The sequence below is a fragment of the Lissotriton helveticus genome, chromosome 1_1, assembly GCF_964261635.1.
Source record: "Lissotriton helveticus chromosome 1_1, aLisHel1.1, whole genome shotgun sequence".
Taxonomy (NCBI): Eukaryota; Metazoa; Chordata; class Amphibia; order Caudata; family Salamandridae; genus Lissotriton; species Lissotriton helveticus.
The window spans coordinates 308,318,959-308,344,764 of NC_136057.1; the positions used below are offsets into that span (position 1 = coordinate 308,318,959).

The following is a 25,806-nucleotide window of genomic DNA, read 5'->3' on the forward strand; positions in this document are numbered from 1 at the left end:
GAATATCGCTGACTTTTCAGCGATATTCATGCATTGCGGCCGTTTTTTATCGCATTTGCGATAAACCTTGATAATAGCAAGGTTTATCTGCGATAATTTCTGACGATGCTTAGCGTTAAAAAATTAGTTGCTAAGCATCGTTAGCGATAAATATCGCTTAACGTTGGTAATATGCCCCTGAGTCTTATGTATACTTATTTATATACAACACATGTCACATACACTGCATTTTAGTTTTCTAGTTTGTTGGACATGTACCATTGAAAGATATATTTGCTCATCACCACATCCAAAAAGATATTTAGTCATCCAAACAACTGTTATAACATGTAGTCTTAACCTCATATACCTACTGAATCAACTATTCACACATCTTTGGGCAGTCACACACCTCCCACCGAACCACACACACATTAACTCTGCCATACTCAGTTAACTAATCAATAACTAATATAGAATTTCATATAGCTAGTAACCAACTGGTGCAGCAGTTTACACAACAACTGACCAAGTAATACAGATATTCACACAGTTTAGTCACTATCTAATATATTTAGTGAGACATTATAAATTACTCAAGTAAACAATCAATCACACTGCTACTAAATCCTCTATCCAGATATTTATATATCCACTGATTCTTCAATGCAAATTGGTGTATATATAATACATATTTAAATAACAAACCAAACCACATTCACTGGATGATGTCATCAGTGATGTCTTTTGAGATGTCATCAGTGATGTCATCAGTGATGTCACTGACCATGTCATGAATGATGTAATGTGACATCATCAAAAGTGGATTGCGGGCGTGAGAGTTACAGTTAGTACAACTAACTATAACTGAGGAATTTCAATGGCTTTGTATGAGTGAAATATCCAGCTAACCATAACACCCCTGAAACCTATGTTTTTTTCAGTGAATATATACCCTTTCATTTTAATTATGTCACCTCGTGTTATTTGATGCCAATCATTTGTACTAGTCTGAGAACACATTGAGGCACAGTCACTCATGGTTACTCTTCCAACATGTCTGCCACATTTGCACTTTATGTTCCGACTGTTACGTCTGCTACTGATGTCCCTTTTCCATGTTCACAGCCCGATGCTTTATTAGTCATGTGTTTGTACACATTATTTCATGTGAACAAGGTTTCGCAGTAAGCTGAAACGCGTAGTGAATAAACACCCTTGGAACCTTGGATTATCGTGGAGTCTGTTTTACTGAGAGCGCACGTTATTGACAGTGTTTGTTGGATATATATCCACATAGCACCTCCGAGCAAAGGGAGCCTCCGACCCTGCAGGGCGGATTCAGGCGTCAACAGGCACGGAGCAGCCTATCCATTAACAACACAAAAAGAAGTGCCGAAGCCCAGTTCAAGGAGCAACAGTGCATTTATTACAAAAGACAGCATGCTCTGATTTATATCCCTTATGCGTTTCGACTCCATAATGAATCTTGTTCACAGGTGAGGCAGCTTGTCATGAAATGGCTGCGTGCTTCTTTTAAAACCATGCCATCACGTGACTCTCGTGATTTTCCAGCATACATATCCCTCAATGCACTGTTTGATGTAAATCCTTCATTCACAACTGCGTTAAAGATTTAAAATAAAACATGATTGTGTCCAAACTTGCGCAGTAGTATATTTTCATATTTCTTTATGTAACAGTGTACTTGTGCAGTAAGTTTTTTTCAGGTATGAGAGAATCATGTGCAAATTCACTTCCGTCTGGCACAGCATTTGTTGTTTTATGAGCACAGCCTTTGGCAAAGTTATTAAAATAGGGTCTTAAATAATGCCATGTTTCTGGAAAGGTCGAGAGGAGAAAGGTTCCCCTCCTCTCTTATCCCTTGCTCACCTCCGCTTTGAGTATCAGGTTAAATCTTACGGCAGAAGAGTTGGGTGAGGCCTTGAGTCACCTCAACTCAGGGAAGGCGGCAGGGCCCAATGGCCTACCAGTGGAGATCTACAAAAGTTAGGCTTCCATAACAGTACCGCCGCTACTAGACATGTGAGTAGAGGCCCGAGAGCGGGGGCAGCTTCCGCCGGATCAACGGTTGGCCACAATAGTGGTTGTACACAAGGCTGGGAAACCACCAGATCAGTGCGCGTCCTATCGCCCAATCTTATTGATCACTCCCTCCCCACCCACCTACGACTGACCCAAGACCATCTCTCCTTCAGGAAGCAACTCAAGACCTGGCTTTTCGAGCAGTAGCAGTAGCAGCACCCTCCCCCCCCCCCCCCCCCCAGCGCCTTGAGACCCCTTCGGGTGAGTAGCGCGCTTTATAAATGTCCTGATTGATTGATTGATTGAATGTGGAGGCGAAGATATTAGCCAAAGCGTTGGCGAATAGATTGATACCCATTATTTCGGAAGTAATACATCTGGACCAATCGGGTTTCATACCTAACAGAAGCAGCCGTCATTTTATTTTATTTTATTTATTTCCAGATTTCTAGAGCGCATAGCTGCCCGTAAGCGTCCCAGCACTGACCCATTACTGATGAGATGAGAAGGAGAGATGCTCAAGGAAACAGCCATGTCTTCAGTCCCTTGCGAAATAACAGCAGATTGGGTTGTGCACGAAGGTCAGAGGGCAAGGAGTTCCACAATTTGGGCGCGTTGTACGAAAAACAGCGTTAAGAATGAACAATGGTCCAAAATACTAGGTTTTGGACCATTGTTCATTCTTAACGCACTATACCCAGGTCCGTACCTTTTGGGTTACCCCCCCTTTATTAAAATGTACGAAAAACAGCGGCCTCCTGTTCGTGCTCTATTGATCTTGGGAACTCGTGTGAGGTGAGCGTTAGAGGATCGAAGGGGTCTGGAGGTGATATAAGGAGTGACCAGATCTTTGAGTATGGGGGGGGCTTTTCCATTCAGAATTTTGTGCGTAAGGCAAAGCGCCTTAAACTGCACTCTTTCTATGATGGGTAGCCAGTGTAGTTCACGGATAGCTGGTTTGGCCGAGCAACGGGTCTTAATGTTGGTCAAAATCCTAGCGGCGGCGTTTTGTACTACTTGTAATTTTGTTGTAACTTTCTGGGGTACACCCAGGTACAGTGCGTTGCCGTAATCCAGCCTTGATAGGACCAGACCTTGGATCAAAAGTTTCCTTGACTGGAAAGGGAGCAATGGCAGGATTTTTCGGGTTGACCGTAGGAGACCGAAGCAGACTCCAGCCGTTTTCCTAGCTTGGGTTTGCATGGTGAGGTTTTTATAAGCCATAGACCGAGGCTTTTTATCTCAGGCTTGGGAGTTGGGGGTTTGCCCATGCAGGGGGGCCAGAGGGAGCCTGGATGGAAGTGGGCTTGGTTCCCCATCACCATGATCTCGGTCTTGTCGCTATTCAGCTTCAAGTGAGATCTGTCCATCCAGCTGACTATGTCTTTTAAGCAGGAGTAGAGGTCTATGATGGGATTTTCCTGCTGGGAGAGGGAAACCACCAGCTGTGTGTCATCCGCGTATGTCAGGAGTTTTATCCCATACGGGGTGACTATCTTTTCCAGGGGGGACATATAAACGTTGAAGAGTGTAGGGCTCAAGGAGGAGACCTAAGGCACTCCACAACGTATGGGGGTCTCTTTAGATGTATAGTTGCCCTCTATGACCTGGAAAGAGCGGTCATGCAGGAATGATTTCAGCCAAGACAGGGCGATGCCTGTAATCCCAAGGTCGCTGAGTCGCTGGGCCAGGATCTGGTGGTTGACCGTGTCGAAGGCCGCGCTTAGGTCCAGGAGGATCACTGCCACTGATCCTCCTGTGTCCATGATCTTTCTGGCTTCCTCGACCACTGTCACCATCGCTGTTTCAGTGCCCTGGCCCGGGCGAAAGCCTGTCTGTGATGATTTAAGTAATTCGTTGGATTCAAGATACTTAGACAGCTGAGAGTTGATACATTTTTCTGTGATCTTGCTGGTGCATGGAAGAAGGGAGATCGGTCTAAAGTTGGAGAGGTTGAAGGGGTCTAGGTTAGGTAACCTGAGGAGGCTCTATGGAGTGCTTCTTCGGTGATCCTGAGACTCCACAGACGGCAATGATGTAGTTGGACGCATCATTGGCGTTTGACAATATAGAATGGCCTTATTTATTTATGGTACTTTGAAAAATGGGTTTTGGCCCCAATTTCTGTGGGTGGGTGAGGCTATTGTACTAGTCTTAGGGCCCAGGTGCGAGTCAATGAGGTGACGTCCAGATCCTCCCAGCTGGAAAGAGGTACCAGACAGGGCTGCCCTCTATCCCTATTGCTATTCGCCCTCGCACTAGAGCCACTGGTGCATTGTGTCCGAAGAGATCCGATGAATTGGGGGATAGGGGCCCCAGGAGGATGGGAGGAGAGTATTTTGCTCTATGTAGATGACATCCTCCTCTACCTGGCAAGGCCATATTACTCGATGTCGAGAGTGCCCCACTCTTGCCATCGCGTAATATGAGCACATTTTTTAGCTCTACGGAAGCTACTCCGGCTACACCATTCATTGGTCTAAATCAATGGTGTTTCTGCTTTCGGGCCCCCCCCGCACCCCCAGGGTACCGGCGGGTTGTGAGGCCCCAGTGGTGAGAGAGGGGTTTAAATATTTAGACATACACATTGCACAGAATTCCGAGGCGTTTCTGCGGGGCAACCTTGAGCCCCAGATTGAACGCCTCCGTGCTGACATACGGCATTGGCGCACCCTCCCGCTGTCTCTAATGGGCAGAGGGGCCCTGTTCAAAACGATGGCCCTGCAGCGTCTCCTTTACGCTCTCCAAAACACCCCCTACCGAGTGCCCCAACAATCTTTAAAAGAATATCTCATTAGGTCTGAATACTGCTGTGGCAGGGAGGCACCCCAGGATAGCGTTACACAAACTGCAACAGGGGGTGTACGATGGGGGATTGGCAGTCCCAGATATTAGGCTGTACTATTGGGCCTCGCAGCTGCTGGTCATAAATGATTGTGTGTATGCTGAAAACCTGCGTATAGAGTAGATAGAGCTGCGATGCCCAAGGGCCAATGGGTGCAACTCTTGTACTCAGGAAGGAGGCGTCTGGAGTGCCCAGAGCACACACGAGTGGATGTGGAGTGCTGGAGAGAGGCCAATAGAATGCTGGGCTGGGCCGGGAGGTTAACCAGTTGGACCCCACTGTGGGAGGGGAATCTCCTGAGAGATACGGTGACCTGTGAGGGCTTTGGACACTGGAAATTGATAGGCATTGAACATCTGGGCGATATATGGAGAGGGGAGGCTCCACTTGCATTTGAAGGCTTGCTGCAGGACTATGCCTTACACGACACGCAAAGATATCACCACCTCAGACTGGCGCATGCCCTGCAGGGCTACGTCCAACAGGGCCTTACTGTACTATTCACCTCTTGAGAACAGACTGCTCCTCGACCCTATTCCCAACAAAACATTCTCCACAATATGCCGTAAGCTAATTAATAACATTCCAGACCCATTGGTGACCTTGTGATCAATATGGATAGACCATCTAGGAAACCTGGATGATGCAGACTGGCAGGAGGCAATAAAGAGCCCTAGAGAAATTGCAGTTCGGTTGAGGTTCAGATTGGTACAACTTAAAATACTACATAGTACTTACTACCCTCGCATGCTTTTACACACCTGGGGCAGGGTGCACACAGCACTTTGTGTCAGAGGATGCCAGCAGGAGAGTACCTTTTTTCACATTTTATGGGAATTTCGGTGATAGGAAGATATTGGCATGGGGTCAACAACATAATGTCTAGGGGCCAGATGTAGGTGGCCAATTACCGGTCGGTAACGGGCGAAATCGGCCGTTACCGACCGGTAATTGGAATCTGAGATGTAGGGCACTCAATTTTACAGAATCGGTAAATTTACCGATCGGTAAATTTACCGATTCTGTAAACTACCGAATCGGTATTTTTACCGATTCGGTAAATTTGAGATGTAGGTGGGACTCTTCTGAGTCCCACAAGCCTTACCGAATCGGTATTTTACCATCAAATCCAATTTGATGGTAAAATACTGATTCCGGTGTGCATGCACATGTGTGCATGCACACCTATGCCATATGACAGGCAGACCTGCCCTTAGGGCATGTATGCCTGCCACATGGCACCCGAGCCTCTTTTGGGGGGGCCAGAGGGTGTCAAAGTGACACCCCTGCACCCTTGTGAAATTCGGTATTTACCGATTCGGTAAATACCGATCGGTAATGCCCATTCATTCCTATGGGCTTCAAAGCCCTAGGAATGAATGGGCATTACCGATCGGTATTTACCGAATCGGTAAATACCGAATTTCTCCGATTCGGTATTCCAGCACATCTGCAATACCTACATACCCACCCCTCTGATTTACCGATTCTTAATTACCGAATCGGTAAAATTCGGTAATTATGAATCGGTAAATCAATCCTACCTACATCTGGCCCTAGATTCTCTGGAGTGACAGTCCCTATGAATGCCAAATGGCTTCTATTGATGGTTACAGGTGATCTGGATTGGCCCAAGTGTACGGGAATATGGCTCGCTCTTGCGGCAGGGATTGCCAAATTGAACATTGCAAGTAGATGGGGGACACCCTCGCCTCCATCCCTGCGAGAATGGGAACGCGACTTTGGTTAGTGCCAAAGAGCCGAAACATGATATATAGAAGCAGGGGGTGTGTTAAAAAGTGGGAGAAAATATGGTCACCATGGTGTAAATATAGAGAGGGACTGGAACTTCAGGAGCCCACATAGGATGGATCTGATCCAGATAATGCAGATACTTGACTTGTTATGATGTTGTATATAACCACTGTATGTATGGTGTGCTACATGTTGCAAGGAGATGGGGGACACCCTCGCCTCCATCCCTGCGAGAATGGGAACGCGACCTTGGTTGGTGCCAAAGAGCCGAAAAATGATATATAGAAGCAGGGGGTGTGTTAAAAAGTGGGAGAAAATATGGTCACCATGGTGTAAATATAGAGAGGGACTGGAACTTCAGGAGCCCACACAGGATGGATCTGATCCAGATGATGCAGATACCTGACTTGTTATGATGTTGTATATAACCACTGTATGTATGGTGTGCTACATGTTGGGGGGTTTATTTGAAATGAGCAGGACCCGAGTCCTCACACCTCACTGGGTTAAAAATGATTAAAAATTATATTTACAACTCAATATTTGTGTAAGTCGACATTCCCAACTCAATATTCTGTCTGAATATTAGTTTTAGGGAGAAAGCACTGGCACAGGGGCCGGCTTAGCAGGCTCCAGTGCACTTTCAGAGTCATAAACATCAGCAAAGTGGCACCAACTGGACCTGCCTGAGCCCTGCTGCTGGCCTCTGCTGGAGTGAGTCCTGATCCCCAAGAGGTGCCATGGACTCTTGGCTGGCTTCCGCGTGTACTCCTCAAAACCTGCAAACACTGAACTACAGGTGAAAATCCAGATGTTTTGAGCTCTTCATGACTGCAAGGAGACTCTTCAAGTCAGTAACCACAGCCCTCATCTCCCATCAAGGCAAAGCTCTGACTGCAACCTTCTCTTCGCATCAGCTGCAACCACCTGTGTCTTCTGTCAGTGCGAAGCTCACAAGGTGACCTTCTCTTCATGCCATCTTCTTGTGGCCCTCACCAATGCGAAGCTCCAGCTGAAGCTCCTTGCACAGAACTTGACTAAGTAGAAGGTAAACTCTTCACCTGGAAGAACTTGGGCCCTGTATCTGACCCACGCTTTATCGCCGTCAGCTTGAACTCATGACTTTGACCTGGTCCAGCACGACCAGATAACTGTGATTGGCGATTTATGCTGATGGCTCTATTTTCACCTGAAGATTTAAAAATTCATGAATCCAGGTTCTACTCATTATATTTTTGACATTTAGGCATCATTTTATTTATAAATATGTACTGTATTTTATTAAATTAATTTGGAATTTTTCTTGTGTGTTTTGACTTTATTACTGTTTGAGTACTGCATAAATACTTTACCTATGAACTCTAAATTAAGCCTGGCTAATTTTGTACCAAGCTAGCAGGGGGGTAAGCACATGTTTATTTAGAGATGTTTGTGATTCACCCTGAAAAAGATTGTGTTTATAATTTGATGGCGCTCTCTCCCCTCTCAAGTAATAAACCAATTATTTAAGCCATATAATCAATCAAGTAATCACACAATTATCAATATACTCAATCTGCTTCTCATCCATACCTCACCTAACAGAACATGTTTTTTTGTAGAGCGCACGTTCACCAAGATGTTTATTGTTATCCAATTCAATGGTACTTATTTTATTGACCTCAGAAGGATGAAAGGCTGAATGAACCCACTGGGATTTAAACTTGTGACCATGAGGCAAACACAGGCCTCTACAGTGGACACATTAGTTCACTAAGTCACCAGACCCGGCATCCACAGGAAACGGTGGGATGCAAGTTAAGGTATCATGAGTATGGAGGGCTTGGGGGGGAAGGTTAAGTTAGTACCTTTTGCCTTTATAGGTTTTCTGTTGTAGCCTCTATTGACACACAGGTCACTCTGAGCACCCCTCTAACTTTTAAAAATGTATCCATCGATTTATAATAAATATGCAGATGTGAAGGGTGTCATAGGCTATTTATTACTATTGTGGAATGTGGTTATGGGTCATGACTTGAGCGATGCAAAGCCCGAGGTAAGAACTAACTCTTTCGGTCCTGCCTATATGCTATGTTTGCAGCTATTTGTATGGGATTGTATTGCCATTTGTATGCCCTTTTGTATGCCATGCAGCTCTTTCATATGTATTAGTTATAAAGTGTGGGACCTTATTTAGAGCTTGGCACATCAGGAAATCCGGCATAAAGTGGCAGATGTTCAGTCCTCCCTATTGAAAGTCCCCCTGATATAAATGCATACTTAATACAGGGGACAGGAAATTCTCCACTTTTGGGTGGATTTACCATACCTGCCAAACTCTAAACAAGGTCCTATACAGCACCCATTTTAGGACATTCTCATCCGTCATCCTTACTTCTCTTCCATCATCTCTAGTACTCATCCCTACTGGTATTCCATCATACCTTCTTCTTTTCCATCATCACTACTTCCCATCCCTCATCTCTACTTCTCATACATCCTTCCTACTTCTCTTCCAACATCTCTACTACTCATCGCTACTGCTAATCAATCATCCCTCCTTCTTTTCCATCATCCCTAATTTTTATCCATCATCCCTACTTCTAATCCACCCTCCCTACTTCCCTTCCATTATATATACCTCTCATCCATCATCCTGTTGCTCATCCCAACTTCTCATCCATTATCCCTACATCTCTTCCATTATCCCTACTTCTCATTCCTCACCTCTGCTTCTCATCCCTACTACTCATCCAGCATTGCTACTTTTCATCCCTAACTTCTATCCATCACCCTTACTTTTCTTCCATCATCCCTACTTCCCATCCCTCATCCCTGTTTCTCATCCCTACTTCTCATCCACCGTTCTGACTTCTCATCCATCATCCCTATTTCTCATCCCTGCTTCTCATCCATCATTCTTACTTCTCATACGTCATAACTGCTTCTCCATCCTACTTCTCATGCATCTTCTTTTATTATCATCCATCATCTCAACTTCTCATCCTTCATCCTTACTTCTCATCCAGCATGCCTGCTTTTCTTCCATCATCCCTAATTCTCATCCCTCAGCCCTGCTTCTCATCCCTACTTTCATCCATTATCGTTACTTCACACTTCGACTTCTCATCCGTCATCCCTACTTCTCATCCCAACTTCTCATCCATCAGCCTTGCTTCTCATTTCTACTTCTCATACATCATCCTATCTTTGTATTCATCTCTACTTCTCATCCATCATCCCTAATTCTCATCCCTATTTCTCATCCAACATCAGCAGCCCTACTTCTCAGTCCTACTTCGCATCCATCACCCCTACTTCTTATCCATCATCCTTACTTCTTATCATCATCCCTACTTCTTATTTCTACTCCTCATCCATCATCCCTACTTTACATTCCTCGTCCCTCAATCATAACAAAACACTTTCAATGTGGAGAAACAGGCCTTCATACTCATTGATTGGCAACAGCCAATCACAGTTAAGAAAGAGGGCTGCATTTTATTTGTCTAGCCAGTGAAAAAAACACCCTTCCCCTTGCACATGCTGGTTGTTGACAGACAAGGGGAAATACAACTGGTGTTTGCTTCCAGTAGATCTAAGTCTGCGCAGTATTTCATTTTTTTTAAGTGAGTGATTTTCTGTTTACACATGCCTCTGTGGAAAGCACTGTTAGTTTGGGGAAGACAAAGGGCCTCCTACCTGGGCCATAAATCAACCGTTGGAGAGAGGGTGATGCAATTCAAAAACATTTTCTGGTTTCAGTTTGATACTAACAACTCTGTCAAGGCCTTGCTCTTCCTAGAATCCTTCACAACTGATGCCCAGGCCCTAAAATCTGCAAATTCCAAGGAAAGAAAAAAACGCAAAGCTTTCAGAGCTAAAGGCAGCCTCAGTCTGACACATTTTCTTTGTTACAAATACAACTGAAACCAGAAAGGATTTCTGATGAACCATATTACCCTGTATCCAAGATTTTATTTTAAAAACTTTGTTACAATATTAAACTGAAACCAGACAAGGTTTCTGATGACCTGTATATACCCCAGTACCCAAGTGTTGATTTATCGACCATCCCGAGGACCTTTGACTCTATCAAACCATCAGAGCTCTCTGATTTGGTCTGTGTAAATAGAAAGCGCTCAAATAAAATGAAATGATATACAGCCTTTGATTCACTGAAAGCAAACTGCACAGTTTGCAGTTAGAATGCTGTTTTATCAGTGGCTAGACAAAGTGAATGCAGCCATCGCTCATAACACTGATTAGCAGTTGCCACTCAATCAGTGTGAAGGTGTGTTCTCAACATTGAAAGTGTGTTGGTATGACTGAGGAATGAGAAGTTGAGATGACATATTACAAGTAGGGATGTGAAGTAGGGATGATGGATGATTCATGAGAAGTAGGGATAAGAAATAGGGATGATGGATGGGAAGTAGGGATGAGATGTATGGATGATGTATGAGTAGTGAGGAAGATAGATGAGAAGTAGGAATGATAGATGAGGAGTAGGTATGATGAATGATAGGTGAGAAGTAGGGATAACAGATTCTGCATGAGAAGAAATATGATGAGAAGTAGGGATGAGACATAGGGATGATGGATGAGAAGTAGGGATGATGTATGATGGATGAGATGTAGGGATTATGGATTAGAAGTAGGGATGAGGCATGAGAAGTAGGGCTGATGCAAGAGAAGTAGGGGTGATGGGAGAGAAGTAGGGATGATGGATGAGAAGTAGAGATGAAGGATGAGAAGAAGAGAAGTGTAGCAAAAATTATGGATGAAAAGTAGAGAAGATGGATGAGAAGTAGGGGTGATGAATGGGGAGCAGGGATGAGAAGTAGGGATGATGGAAGAGAAGTAGGGATGATGGATGATTAGCAGGGATGACAAGTAGGCATGATTGATTAGAAGTAGGAATAAGAAGCAGGGATGATGGATGACAAGTAAGGATTAAGGATGAGAAGTAAGGATGATGGATGAGAAATAGGGATAAGAGAAAAGAAGTTGCGATGATGTAAGAGAAGCAGGGATGACGGAAAAGAAGTAGGGATGACGTATGAGAAGTAGTGATGATGGAAAAGAAGTAGGGAGGAGAAGCCCTGGATGAGGATGAAAAGTATGGATGCTGGAAGAGAAGTACGGATGATGGTTGAGAAGTGGGGCTGAGGAGCGCAGATGACCTAAAATAGATGCTGTTAACGCATCCACATGTGTAGCTTGTGTCAGGGTTCCATGGAATTTGGCCTTTGTATGAATTCCAAATAACATGTTTTATTGGCAACATTCATTTTTCACTGGCAAGCATATGGAGACTGGCCGAACTGTGTTATATTATGTCACATTGTGTTACGTCATGTAACAATATAAGATGTTGTGCTGCATACCAAGCATCACAAAGGCATGTACTTCAACCAGCTGGAGCTGATCTAGGAAAAGACGAGAATTTCTGTCCCTACACATATCAAGCAAACTATTTATGGATTCATTTCATGTCAGAAATGCTGGACCATTGCACAGAACAAGTTGTGGATTAAACTGGAAGGATTTAAATAAATGATTCTTTTAATTTGCATCCGGGGTAGGTAGCTGTAAGAGTCTTTATGATTATAAGGGGTTATCACATAGAAGGATCCAAACCATGGTATGCTGCAGTTTAAAGGTCTATCGTAGAGCTGCAGCACAATGATAGACAATCTTATATGAGACATTATAGCGTTAAGTATATATGTATCAATGACTCTTAGGAGTGACTTAATTTGACTGCTACAGAGATTTGACAGCTTCACCCTCAGTCCACAGTACCTGGAGAGGCTCTGGTACTATTGGCAAGGAAAGAGTCAGACTTTGTGGTCTCTGGCTGCAGGGATGTAACACAGGAACACGTTTGATTAATGGTGGAGTGTCTGTTGTGGCTTTTGTAGTCCAAGGGAGTTTGAATGCTTGAAACATTGATGTAATATATTAAGTCTTGGTGGAAGATTCGTTTGGATACGTATGAAGTCTGATCTATATGCCTTCTGGAACTGCAGTAAATGTGTTCCCTCGATACAGGGCATAGGTTTCCTAGGATTATAGACTGAATATACCCTGTACCCTCTGAACTCTTATTAGGTGAACTCATATGCTGTCAATACTAGGCTTGTACCCCTACTCCCTACTATATTGGGGCTCCTCTTACAGAAACAATGGGTCTCAGGAATCCGTTCATTCTACCAAGTTTCATCCCTCCCTGATTCACCTTTTTTTAAATCACAGATTGAAGATGGAGCGTACAACTTTGTAGTCACAGAATACAGTGGTGCTTGCAACGAGGAGGCTGAACCTGACGAGAAAGATTCACACCATGACACTGATGGGAACAAGATGATATACACAGTGACTGAAATACCACCATGGTACCTGTGCATCTTCCTTGGCATTCAGGTAAGGTGGGAAAGAGGGTATGATAGGACGTGGGCCAGTTCCAGAAGAAAATGAGACATGTATTTCAGCTTAGTATTTGCCGGTGTGCCTGTGTTTTAAGGTAAGATAAGAGATAGAAGGTGGTTTGGCAAACATATTGCATATGCAAGAAGTGCAACTCCAATATGAACCTTCAGTTTCTAATGGGTCACTATGGTGCTTGTACATCTCATGGGTGTTCTTGTGAAAACAGTTTGGGCATGGGGAGTTTAAATGGTTTGCATCTAGTCATGACTTCCCCTGCCATGTTGGTCTCAGTTATATAACCCATAGTTTATATCTGGTCATTGCTGAAATTCTGTATGGACTTATTGACTAAGTTTTGTGTTGCTCCCCACTGGAAAACCAGGTCCCTGTCTGTCACTCCATTTACTTCAAAGAACTGCATTCTCCGATATATAAGTGTGTTGGGTTTTTGTCAAGTCGACCTAGGAATGTGGAATGTTATGCTATCACATGTGGTAATATGTTTTAATTTGTAAATGAATAACAGCTGGGGTCCAAAGCTTTACTCAGAAGCTCGCAGAAAGTGGTATCCAGGGTTAGTGTGCTGAATACCGAGGCTGCATAGTCTTGATTCTACCTCATGCCTCTTTTATCCACCACCAGACCCTCTTCACTAGTTTACCTTGCAGGTACATCTTCATCTCTGCTTTCTCCATGTGTCACTATTTTTCTGTCTTTCTCTTCATTCTCCTTTACCCTTTTTGTGTTTGCTCTCTATTGCTCTGGATCAAAATATGTTGAGGGAAAAATAAGTGCTGGTCCACCAAAATGGGTGCACTTCTGTCACCCCTTAATTTAAGCATTGGTTGCATCCATCCTGGAGAGCCTACAAGAACAAAGATACTCAAATAAAGACTACCTTAAGGACGTACTGTGTATCCGAGTCTTTTCACTGCTGACTAGCTAACTGGTAGACCATCCCAGGAGAAAAACCATCTCTGTATACACCACCTAGGACAATCTGGCTCATCTCCAGCAAATTTCATTTGCGTACAGTTGCCAGCAGCATTTGCAGGAGATCCTGCAGTTTACAGTGAAGAATACCTGAGAAAGTCTCTCCTCCCCCGTGAAGGGCATGATGCAATAATTATCTGCATGTGTGCACGCATCATTAGCCATTGTCTGCCCGGATATAACATGCAGGTGTACAGATACGTAGGGGTTTGGCGTACCATAGAAATACTCTTGACTCCACTTGGCTACAGCAGTAGGCCAGGAACTTGCACCCAGTGGTTAATTTGTTTTAAAAAAAATTAAGCGCCGGGGCTCTCGTCAGGAGGCAGCTTGCACCAGCCCATTTCTCCTGTTAGAGCCACCTAAACCCTGAATGGCTAATAGAATCGCCTCTACTGTTGGGGAGCATAGCTGGTGATATAATAAGCATAAGGCATATGTGTCAGACCACTAATATGTTTGAGGTGGAGAGTCGGTTTGCCTGTATCCATGGCCAGACATCAAGGTAGTTGTATTTAGATGTTTGAGTAATCCATTGGTTGCCAAGCCTCCATCTTAGGTTTCTCTTATTCTTATACCTGCCGAAAATCATCACCTTTGTTTTATCTGGGTTCGCCATCAGTTTGTTCACTGGTTTGTAGAAATTAAGCTTGTTGAGAGCATGCTGCAGAGTGCAGACTAATTTTTGTTTGACCTAGTATAAGCAGATTACTCACAAATTGAATCATTGGGAGCCTAACGGAGCCGATCTTTGATGGGACTGAGCTTGCCATCGCGACATATCTCTGCGGTGCCTAGGTTAAACAACATAGGAGCCAGAATGCACCCTTGCTTTAGGCCCTGTTGGTCAAAACTTGCTGAGTCCCTGAGTTGTCTGTGCCAGACTTGATATTGAGTGATGTGTCTGAGTGCAATACAATAATAGCTCTAAGAAGTCTGGCAGGTATGCCCCAGTCTGACAGCTCTACCCAAAGAAGATTGAGGTCAACACTGTCGGAAACAGCGGAATAATTCACAAAGCATGCGAACAGCAGCTGCCGTGATGGAATGGAAGAACTGTATGCCAGATATGACAGGGCTATTATGTCTTCGATGGTTTCAAGTATGCTGCCTGAAACCAGTTTGGTAGAAGGGTATGATGTTAGTTTTGGGCACTCATGTCTCAAGTTCACAGAGTCAAATGTTAGTGCATGTTTTAGCCTCTACATCCAGTAATGCAATTAGCCTCTAGTTCCCTGGATTGGCATTGCATACCTTTTTCTGAATTGGATGAAGGATAGAACACTTTCCAAGATTGGGAGACTTTTGCACTTTGAAAACAATCTATGTACAGGGAGGTGAGGGGGGTCTGGCCAGAAATCTATGTCGGACTTAAAGAATGCACAAGAGAGCCCGTTAGGACCCGGGAACCCACTGGCTCTCATGGCCTTATTGGCTTTGGACACAGAGTCACAATTGAATATCATGAACCCAGTTTACACCTCTTTCCAGGTCTAATCCCTTCCTCATATCAGGCACAACGTTGATAAATTGCGGACTACGGGTCTACATTCAAGTTCTGTACAAATTCTACCAGTTTTGTTGCTGAAACAACATTTAACTGATAACAGATTTTTTAATTAATGTGTAGAGCCAAAACGTCTCCTGTGTTTTTACTAGACAATAGGGAGAATAAATTAGTACATTCCAATTCTATGTCAGGACCAGAGGCGAGGGTTATGCCTTAACTTTCTTCACTTTATTATTCAGCTGCCATTTTTTGAACCATATAACAAGGCTTCATTTATCATGAAACCTTGGGAAATGTCAAACAGTAAACTGTCCAATCAATAACCAAGGACCCAATTATAGTCCAATGTCCATTGTCTCTTTCGCTGCCTCCTCTTTCTTCGCCGCTCCAGCAGCCAAGATAAGTACCTTCAGCCTCTGTGCGCATTATTGTGTGTTTCTACTTCATATTGTCAGCATTGTGAAGTATTTCTGCTATTAACTTGCTATTTTCATTATAGCGTGCCGCAGGAATGCTTGTCACTCTTCTGCTGCCTCTTTTCTCGTTTAATTGGTGCTGGGGTGTGAGGGGCACATGTGGTGTAGTCCTCCAGCCACAAGAGGGTTCCACGTGATTGCCAGGCACACGTCTCACTCATTGCTTCTACCAACCAGCACACTCAGAACTCCATTACAGAGCGTTACAGAAAGGAAAACATCCGCTTGTTCTCTCGGACACAGGCCCAGTCATCCCCTCTACCCTTCAAATTCTTGGGTGTATGTGGAGTTCCAGAGGCATAACTCTGTGCCTCACTGGCCTCACATGCTTTGCAGACCAATTGGGAGATCCCAACATTGCAATTGCCCTCACATATAGGATGGTTAACCCAGAGCCCTTTACTTACATTGGATGACCCCCAATAAGATATTCCCCTTAGTACTCAGTAATCACCATGATTAACGTTGAGAATTCATATATGGAGGAGTACAGAATGACCTACCTCCCCAACGATGATCACTTTTGTGAGGTGATGGACGCCTCTATTCTCCATGCGGTGTTGCAGATGGTAGCACCCCGTGAGCAGAAACTATTGAGTATGGTGGACCGCTACTTTGAACCCCTACTTTCGAGGGATGACACTTTGGGGACCTCGCTCCTGTTACCTATGGGGCAGGCTAACTGTCCGACAGTGGATGCAAAGCACGAACGGGACCAGACTCCCAGCGTTGACCTAGACGCATTTACATGATTAAAATGCACATTTAAGGATTATTTCCAGCCTCTGCCTGCTTATCCTATACTGCTGCCCTCGTCCGGCCCCTCAAAACCTCAACCTACTGATACCGACCCCCTCCTAAACCACCTAGTACCCTAGACGGGATTGACTCCCCACTCTGGCTCCAATGGAGATCCTGATACAGGCTCTCGCCCTTGGCGTCCCACACCTATCTCAATGTCGCCCACTGGTGGGATGCCGGGGAGGCTGCTCCTTCTGAAAAGCGACAGCATCGCAGTAGTGCACTATAGCAACCATTTGAGGAGCACAAGATTGAAAGCCCTCTTGGACGTGGCAAGGACTTTCTGGGACTATTGCCTCGAACATCAAGTTTCTGTAACAGCGGAACACCTGCCGGGGAAATCACTGGCACTCCCTTCATCGTCAGGACGCAAGCCTTTGGAAACTGAACTCAGTAGTCTTCCAGGCACTTCAGTCCAGATGTGGCTCATTCTCTATAGACCTTTTCGCATACAGCCTGAATCACCAGTTACCCAGATACTTCTGCTGAAGACCAGACCCCGGTGGACCAGCGGTCAATTCTTTTCTTCAGGATTGGCATCACAAGATGGGGTACAAGTTTCCCCCATTCACCATGATAAAGCATCTTTCCATCCAGGTGCGGAGACAACAGGCAGACCTGGTGGTAGTGACCCCAGTCTGGAGAGCGCATGTCTGGTATAAAGTTCTTTCAGAACTTTCTTGGGATCTTCCAGTCCATCTACCCTTATTCCAGATCTCCTTCATGATGCAGAGGGTAATCACCATTAACTGATCCTGAGTCAGTGATTCGGTCCCAATTGTGTTGTAATTTCCCCGAGCTGTCAAACATGGTTGGCACTTTCATCACCTATTGAATGTATCCAGCTGCATCTTTCTCCACTTTAATCACCTGAACAGTGAGGTTATTTCCAATGTTATGTTATGTTATGTTAGGGATTGCTTGTATAGCGCCTATCACCACCGGTCTCTAAGCGCTTAACCAGAAAGAAACATAACACACTAATGACCCTAGAACCTCAGTTGTTTCACCTCCTATGATGTCATGAAGGCCTTTCTGAAAAGATACGTTTTTAGTTTCTTTCTGAAAGGTAGAAGTTGCGATTCCGCTTTCAAGGTAGGTGGAAGCTCGTTCCACAGTTGTGGAAGGAGCACGGACAGGGCCCTGCCTCCTTTGGTCTTTAATTTGAACCTAGGTTGAAACAGGTTGGGAGTTGTTCCTGAGCGCAGTAGCCTCCCCGGAGTGTACCTCTTTAGACGTTGCTTAATGTACTCTGGGGCTTTCCCAAAGAGTGCCTTATGGGCCACACAGAGACATTTGAACTGCACTCGGAATTTCACTGGGAGCCAGTGCAGCTTCTGAAGCAGTGGGGTTACATGCGCGTTTCTAGGCAAAGAATGGATCAGCCTGGCCGCATCATTTTGTATTACCTGCAGCTTCCTCAACAGCTTCTGTGGTAGGCCTAGGTATAAGGCATTACCATAATCAAGTCTCGAAATGACTGTGGCGGATACGATCGATTGCAGGGTGGAGGCAGATAAGATGGGGACTAGCTTTCGCAATTGCCTCAACACACCTATGCAGGATCCTGCCACAGCAGAAACTTGAGGGGCCATTGAGAGGTCTGCATCGATCCTTAACCCCAAGCTTTTTACCACAGAGCCAGGAGACGGAGTGGTTCCTAGCTCGGGGGGCCAGTACAGGTCACTCCAGGGATCCTCTTTGTTGCTAATCACCAGCACCTCCGTCTTATCAGCATTCACTTTCAACAGATTGTTAGTCATCCAGTTGACTGTGAATGAGAGCAGATTCCTCACTGAATCCTGGGCCTCTTTGGTGTTGTCCAGCCGGACTAAGAGCTGAGTATCATCTGCGTAATTAAAGATTTCGCAGTTCATACGCATAAGCTCCTCCACCAGTGGTTGTAGATAGATATTAAAAAGCAGGGGGGATAACGCCGACCCCTGGGGCACCCCCCAGGTCACGTCGCGGATCTCAGACAGTTGGTCTCCTAGCTGTACTCTCTGGGTTCGACCTGACAGGAAGGATTCTAGCCATTTTAGCACCTGGCCTGTGATCCCCAATTTTGCGACACGGTCCAGCAAGATAGTGTGGCTGACCGTGTCGAAAGCTGCCGATAAGTCTAATAGAATCAAGGCACAGGGCTGTTTGTTATCTGCAACAACAAAATAGAAGAAACCTGGTCAGAAAAACTGTAAGTATGACCATAATACACCCTGCCTTTATATAGTTATTATTTTAAACTATTGAGGTATTGTTTTTAGTTTTGACCAGAGCACCATACCAATTAAACCGATTTTTGGTTCTTTGAGTCAATTTTATCTCACACTTTCATTTTTTTCACGCGCACTGCACTCCATTGGCATCACGAGTGAATCACTGTGGTCAAAGAATTTCAAAATCCTTCTGTGCATCAACTTCAGGTGCTGTAAGAACTGGATTTATGAAACATCTCCCACGTGACGATACTCCACCAGAAAGGTGGGCTAATGGGAATTTTTTCTAGCCCTGTGATATCACTTGAGTGTCATCAATGGACTCATGGTCTCAGACTTAGCTTGACATACTTACAGTTTTTCTGACCAGGTTTCTTCTATTTTGTTGTTGCTATTATAGGGGCATGATGAGCCTTGGTCGTTAAATAATTGCCCTTTATGACCCTCCCCCACTATTTGTTTTCTGTTTGTTATCTGCCCTGACTCTCAACTCATCGGCGACCGAGGCCATGACTAATTCTGTGCTATGTTGGGGCCGGAACCCAGCCTGCCTGGTATGAAGGAGATGGTGTTCTTCCAGATGTCCGGCTAGAGTGCTGAGAACGTGCTCTTCTAGGATCTTGCTTAGAAAAGGCAGCTGCGAAATGGGCCTGTAATTTTTTAAGGCTGTCGTGTCTGTTCCTGCTTTCTTCAGAAGTGGGGAAACCCTGGCTTCTTTCATCTGAATCGGCAGATAGCCTGAGTTAAGTGAGTTATTCAGTAGACTCAGTACCTGAGGCTGAATGCCTGGCAGAGCCATTTTAAAGATTCTGGGGGGACATGGATCTATGCTAGAGCCTGATTTAGTTTGAGCGACCAGTTGCGCTAAGCACTTGTCGTTGATGGGAGGGAAGCTATCCAAAGTCATGGATGGCACCTGAACATTCTGGCTAGGCAGCATGGTTGTGACTGTCCGTGCATTGATGTCATTGATGATATCCTGTACCTTCTGAAGGAAGAAGGATTGAAAGGAGTCACCGTCAGGTTGGTCACCCACTGAAATTTTCCCTTCACGTTGTGTAAGTTCCCTTAGAATGGTAAATGTCTCTCGCTGAATGTTGGTAGCCTCCCTAATTCTTCCCTCATAGAAAGCAGCCTTTCTTTCCAAGATGTCTGCCTTGTATTTTGAGAGCAGGGTTTTGAAATTTTCGGCGTCTGATTGAGTATAGTGGAGTCTCCACCTTCTCTCTGCCTTACGAAGGGCTTGCTTCTTTTGTTTCAGGGAGGCGTCAAACCAAGGCGCTCCTCTCCCTTTGGTTCTAGTGCTCTCCAACTGCTCAGGGACAAGTTTGTCCAGGGCGGGGAGGATCCAGGTATTTAAGATCCTAACATCCTGGTCCAGATCTATGCCATTCATATTGGGGGGGGGTGAGGGAAAGCAGGGTTGAAATTAGGAGGTTTGATTCCATCTTACTCCAGGATCTAATTTTCCTCCGTGACTTGTTAGGGGCAGCCCTCACAGGGTCGCCTGGAACCCAGCATTTTATCATAAAATGATCTGACCAGATGCAAGGGATTGTTTCCGTGATTTCGGTGTTGGGTAAAGAAGACCAAACAAGGTCCAATGTATGGCCTTTCACGTGAGTAGGACCCACCACTAGCTGTCGCAAATTAAGCAGCGAGAGATTAGCCTCAAACTCAGTCTCTGTGGGGCCTCTGGGTACCTTGTCCCAGTGGTAATTGAAATCGCCAACCACCAAGAGGGACTTATATCTGGTGGCCAAGTCCGTTAGAAGCTCAAACAGGACGTCATTAAAATCCGGGGAGCTTTGTGGCGGGCGGTAAACCACAATTATTGTAATACATGAGGATTTGAATGAGACTTTTATCCCTAACAGCTCTGCACTGGCACAGTTTTGTGCTATGATCTCTTTCACTACGAGACATTTTTTGAACAAAAAGGCCACACCCCCTCCTTTACAATCATTTGGGCGGTTATGCCAGATAGCGTCATAACCTGGACAATCTGGCTCATCTCCAGCAAATTTCATTTGCGTACAGTTGCCAGCAGCATTTGCAGGAGATCCTGCAGTTTACAGTGAAGAATACCTGAGAAAGTCTCTCCTCCCCCGTGAAGGGCATGATGCAATAATTATCTGCATGTGTGCACGCATCATTAGCCATTGTCTGCCCGGATATAACATGCAGGTGTACAGATACGTAGGGGTTTGGCGTACCATAGAAATACTCTTGACTCCACTTGGCTACAGCAGTAGGCCAGGAACTTGCACCCAGTGGTTAATTTGTTTTAAAAAAAATTAAGCGCCGGGGCTCTCGTCAGGAGGCAGCTTGCACCAGCCCATTTCTCCTGTTAGAGCCACCTAAACCCTGAATGGCTAATAGAATCGCCTCTACTGTTGGGGAGCATAGCTGGTGATATAATAAGCATAAGGCATATGTGTCAGACCACTAATATGTTTGAGGTGGAGAGTCGGTTTGCCTGTATCCATGGCCAGACATCAAGGTAGTTGTATTTAGATGTTTGAGTAATCCATTGGTTGCCAAGCCTCCATCTTAGGTTTCTCTTATTCTTATACCTGCCGAAAATCATCACCTTTGTTTTATCTGGGTTCGCCATCAGTTTGTTCACTGGTTTGTAGAAATTAAGCTTGTTGAGAGCATGCTGCAGAGTGCAGACTAATTTTTGTTTGACCTAGTATAAGCAGATTACTCACAAATTGAATCATTGGGAGCCTAACGGAGCCGATCTTTGATGGGACTGAGCTTGCCATCGCGACATATCTCTGCGGTGCCTAGGTTAAACAACATAGGAGCCAGAATGCACCCTTGCTTTAGGCCCTGTTGGTCAAAACTTGCTGAGTCCCTGAGTTGTCTGTGCCAGACTTGATATTGAGTGATGTGTCTGAGTGCAATACAATAATAGCTCTAAGAAGTCTGGCAGGTATGCCCCAGTCTGACAGCTCTACCCAAAGAAGATTGAGGTCAACACTGTCGGAAACAGCGGAATAATTCACAAAGCATGCGAACAGCAGCTGCCGTGATGGAATGGAAGAACTGTATGCCAGATATGACAGGGCTATTATGTCTTCGATGGTTTCAAGTATGCTGCCTGAAACCAGTTTGGTAGAAGGGTATGATGTTAGTTTTGGGCACTCATGTCTCAAGTTCACAGAGTCAAATGTTAGTGCATGTTTTAGCCTCTACATCCAGTAATGCAATTAGCCTCTAGTTCCCTGGATTGGCATTGCATACCTTTTTCTGAATTGGATGAAGGATAGAACACTTTCCAAGATTGGGAGACTTTTGCACTTTGAAAACAATCTATGTACAGGGAGGTGAGGGGGGTCTGGCCAGAAATCTATGTCGGACTTAAAGAATGCACAAGAGAGCCCGTTAGGACCCGGGAACCCACTGGCTCTCATGGCCTTATTGGCTTTGGACACAGAGTCACAATTGAATATCATGAACCCAGTTTACACCTCTTTCCAGGTCTAATCCCTTCCTCATATCAGGCACAACGTTGATAAATTGCGGACTACGGGTCTACATTCAAGTTCTGTACAAATTCTACCAGTTTTGTTGCTGAAACAACATTTAACTGATAACAGATTTTTTAATTAATGTGTAGAGCCAAAACGTCTCCTGTGTTTTTACTAGACAATAGGGAGAATAAATTAGTACATTCCAATTCTATGTCAGGACCAGAGGCGAGGGTTATGCCTTAACTTTCTTCACTTTATTATTCAGCTGCCATTTTTTGAACCATATAACAAGGCTTCATTTATCATGAAACCTTGGGAAATGTCAAACAGTAAACTGTCCAATCAATAACCAAGGACCCAATTATAGTCCAATGTCCATTGTCTCTTTCGCTGCCTCCTCTTTCTTCGCCGCTCCAGCAGCCAAGATAAGTACCTTCAGCCTCTGTGCGCATTATTGTGTGTTTCTACTTCATATTGTCAGCATTGTGAAGTATTTCTGCTATTAACTTGCTATTTTCATTATAGCGTGCCGCAGGAATGCTTGTCACTCTTCTGCTGCCTCTTTTCTCGTTTAATTGGTGCTGGGGTGTGAGGGGCACATGTGGTGTAGTCCTCCAGCCACAAGAGGGTTCCACGTGATTGCCAGGCACACGTCTCACTCATTGCTTCTACCAACCAGCACACTCAGAACTCCATTACAGAGCGTTACAGAAAGGAAAACATCCGCTTGTTCTCTCGGACACAGGCCCAGTCATCCCCTCTACCCTTCAAATTCTTGGGTGTATGTGGAGTTCCAGAGGCATAACTCTGTGCCTCACTGGCCTCACATGCTTTGCAGACCAATTGGGAGATCCCAACATTGCAATTGCCCTCACATATAGGATGGTTAACCCAGAGCCCTTTACTTACATTGGATGACCCCCAATAAGATATTCCCCTTAGTACTCAGTAATCACCATGATTAACGTTGAGAATTCATATATGGAGGAGTACAGAATGACCTACCTCCCCAACGATGATCACTTTTGTGAGGTGATGGACGCCTCTATTCTCCATGCGGTGTTGCAGATGGTAGCACCCCGTGAGCAGAAACTATTGAGTATGGTGGACCGCTACTTTGAACCCCTACTTTCGAGGGATGACACTTTGGGGACCTCGCTCCTGTTACCTATGGGGCAGGCTAACTGTCCGACAGTGGATGCAAAGCACGAACGGGACCAGACTCCCAGCGTTGACCTAGACGCATTTACATGATTAAAATGCACATTTAAGGATTATTTCCAGCCTCTGCCTGCTTATCCTATACTGCTGCCCTCGTCCGGCCCCTCAAAACCTCAACCTACTGATACCGACCCCCTCCTAAACCACCTAGTACCCTAGACGGGATTGACTCCCCACTCTGGCTCCAATGGAGATCCTGATACAGGCTCTCGCCCTTGGCGTCCCACACCTATCTCAATGTCGCCCACTGGTGGGATGCCGGGGAGGCTGCTCCTTCTGAAAAGCGACAGCATCGCAGTAGTGCACTATAGCAACCATTTGAGGAGCACAAGATTGAAAGCCCTCTTGGACGTGGCAAGGACTTTCTGGGACTATTGCCTCGAACATCAAGTTTCTGTAACAGCGGAACACCTGCCGGGGAAATCACTGGCACTCCCTTCATCGTCAGGACGCAAGCCTTTGGAAACTGAACTCAGTAGTCTTCCAGGCACTTCAGTCCAGATGTGGCTCATTCTCTATAGACCTTTTCGCATACAGCCTGAATCACCAGTTACCCAGATACTTCTGCTGAAGACCAGACCCCGGTGGACCAGCGGTCAATTCTTTTCTTCAGGATTGGCATCACAAGATGGGGTACAAGTTTCCCCCATTCACCATGATAAAGCATCTTTCCATCCAGGTGCGGAGACAACAGGCAGACCTGGTGGTAGTGACCCCAGTCTGGAGAGCGCATGTCTGGTATAAAGTTCTTTCAGAACTTTCTTGGGATCTTCCAGTCCATCTACCCTTATTCCAGATCTCCTTCATGATGCAGAGGGTAATCACCATTAACTGATCCTGAGTCAGTGATTCGGTCCCAATTGTGTTGTAATTTCCCCGAGCTGTCAAACATGGTTGGCACTTTCATCACCTATTGAATGTATCCAGCTGCATCTTTCTCCACTTTAATCACCTGAACAGTGAGGTTATTTCCAATGTTATGTTATGTTATGTTAGGGATTGCTTGTATAGCGCCTATCACCACCGGTCTCTAAGCGCTTAACCAGAAAGAAACATAACACACTAATGACCCTAGAACCTCAGTTGTTTCACCTCCTATGATGTCATGAAGGCCTTTCTGAAAAGATACGTTTTTAGTTTCTTTCTGAAAGGTAGAAGTTGCGATTCCGCTTTCAAGGTAGGTGGAAGCTCGTTCCACAGTTGTGGAAGGAGCACGGACAGGGCCCTGCCTCCTTTGGTCTTTAATTTGAACCTAGGTTGAAACAGGTTGGGAGTTGTTCCTGAGCGCAGTAGCCTCCCCGGAGTGTACCTCTTTAGACGTTGCTTAATGTACTCTGGGGCTTTCCCAAAGAGTGCCTTATGGGCCACACAGAGACATTTGAACTGCACTCGGAATTTCACTGGGAGCCAGTGCAGCTTCTGAAGCAGTGGGGTTACATGCGCGTTTCTAGGCAAAGAATGGATCAGCCTGGCCGCATCATTTTGTATTACCTGCAGCTTCCTCAACAGCTTCTGTGGTAGGCCTAGGTATAAGGCATTACCATAATCAAGTCTCGAAATGACTGTGGCGGATACGATCGATTGCAGGGTGGAGGCAGATAAGATGGGGACTAGCTTTCGCAATTGCCTCAACACACCTATGCAGGATCCTGCCACAGCAGAAACTTGAGGGGCCATTGAGAGGTCTGCATCGATCCTTAACCCCAAGCTTTTTACCACAGAGCCAGGAGACGGAGTGGTTCCTAGCTCGGGGGGCCAGTACAGGTCACTCCAGGGATCCTCTTTGTTGCTAATCACCAGCACCTCCGTCTTATCAGCATTCACTTTCAACAGATTGTTAGTCATCCAGTTGACTGTGAATGAGAGCAGATTCCTCACTGAATCCTGGGCCTCTTTGGTGTTGTCCAGCCGGACTAAGAGCTGAGTATCATCTGCGTAATTAAAGATTTCGCAGTTCATACGCATAAGCTCCTCCACCAGTGGTTGTAGATAGATATTAAAAAGCAGGGGGGATAACGCCGACCCCTGGGGCACCCCCCAGGTCACGTCGCGGATCTCAGACAGTTGG

The 25,806-nt window shown here is 45.2% G+C and overlaps 1 protein-coding gene across 2 annotated transcripts in view; it reads left to right on the forward strand.

Annotated features, from left to right (window-relative positions):
- The window catches only part of LOC144799842 (solute carrier family 23 member 2-like), a 533,849-nt gene that overhangs the window by 176,259 nt on the left and 331,784 nt on the right, over nucleotides 1-25,806 (forward strand). For both annotated transcript variants that reach the window (XM_078671540.1, XM_078671460.1), the window contains exon 2: nucleotides 12,866-13,033. In XM_078671540.1, the coding sequence (XP_078527666.1) occupies nucleotides 12,974-13,033 (60 nt within the window). In that variant the 5' untranslated portion in view covers nucleotides 12,866-12,973. The remainder of the gene's footprint in view (nucleotides 1-12,865; nucleotides 13,034-25,806) is intronic.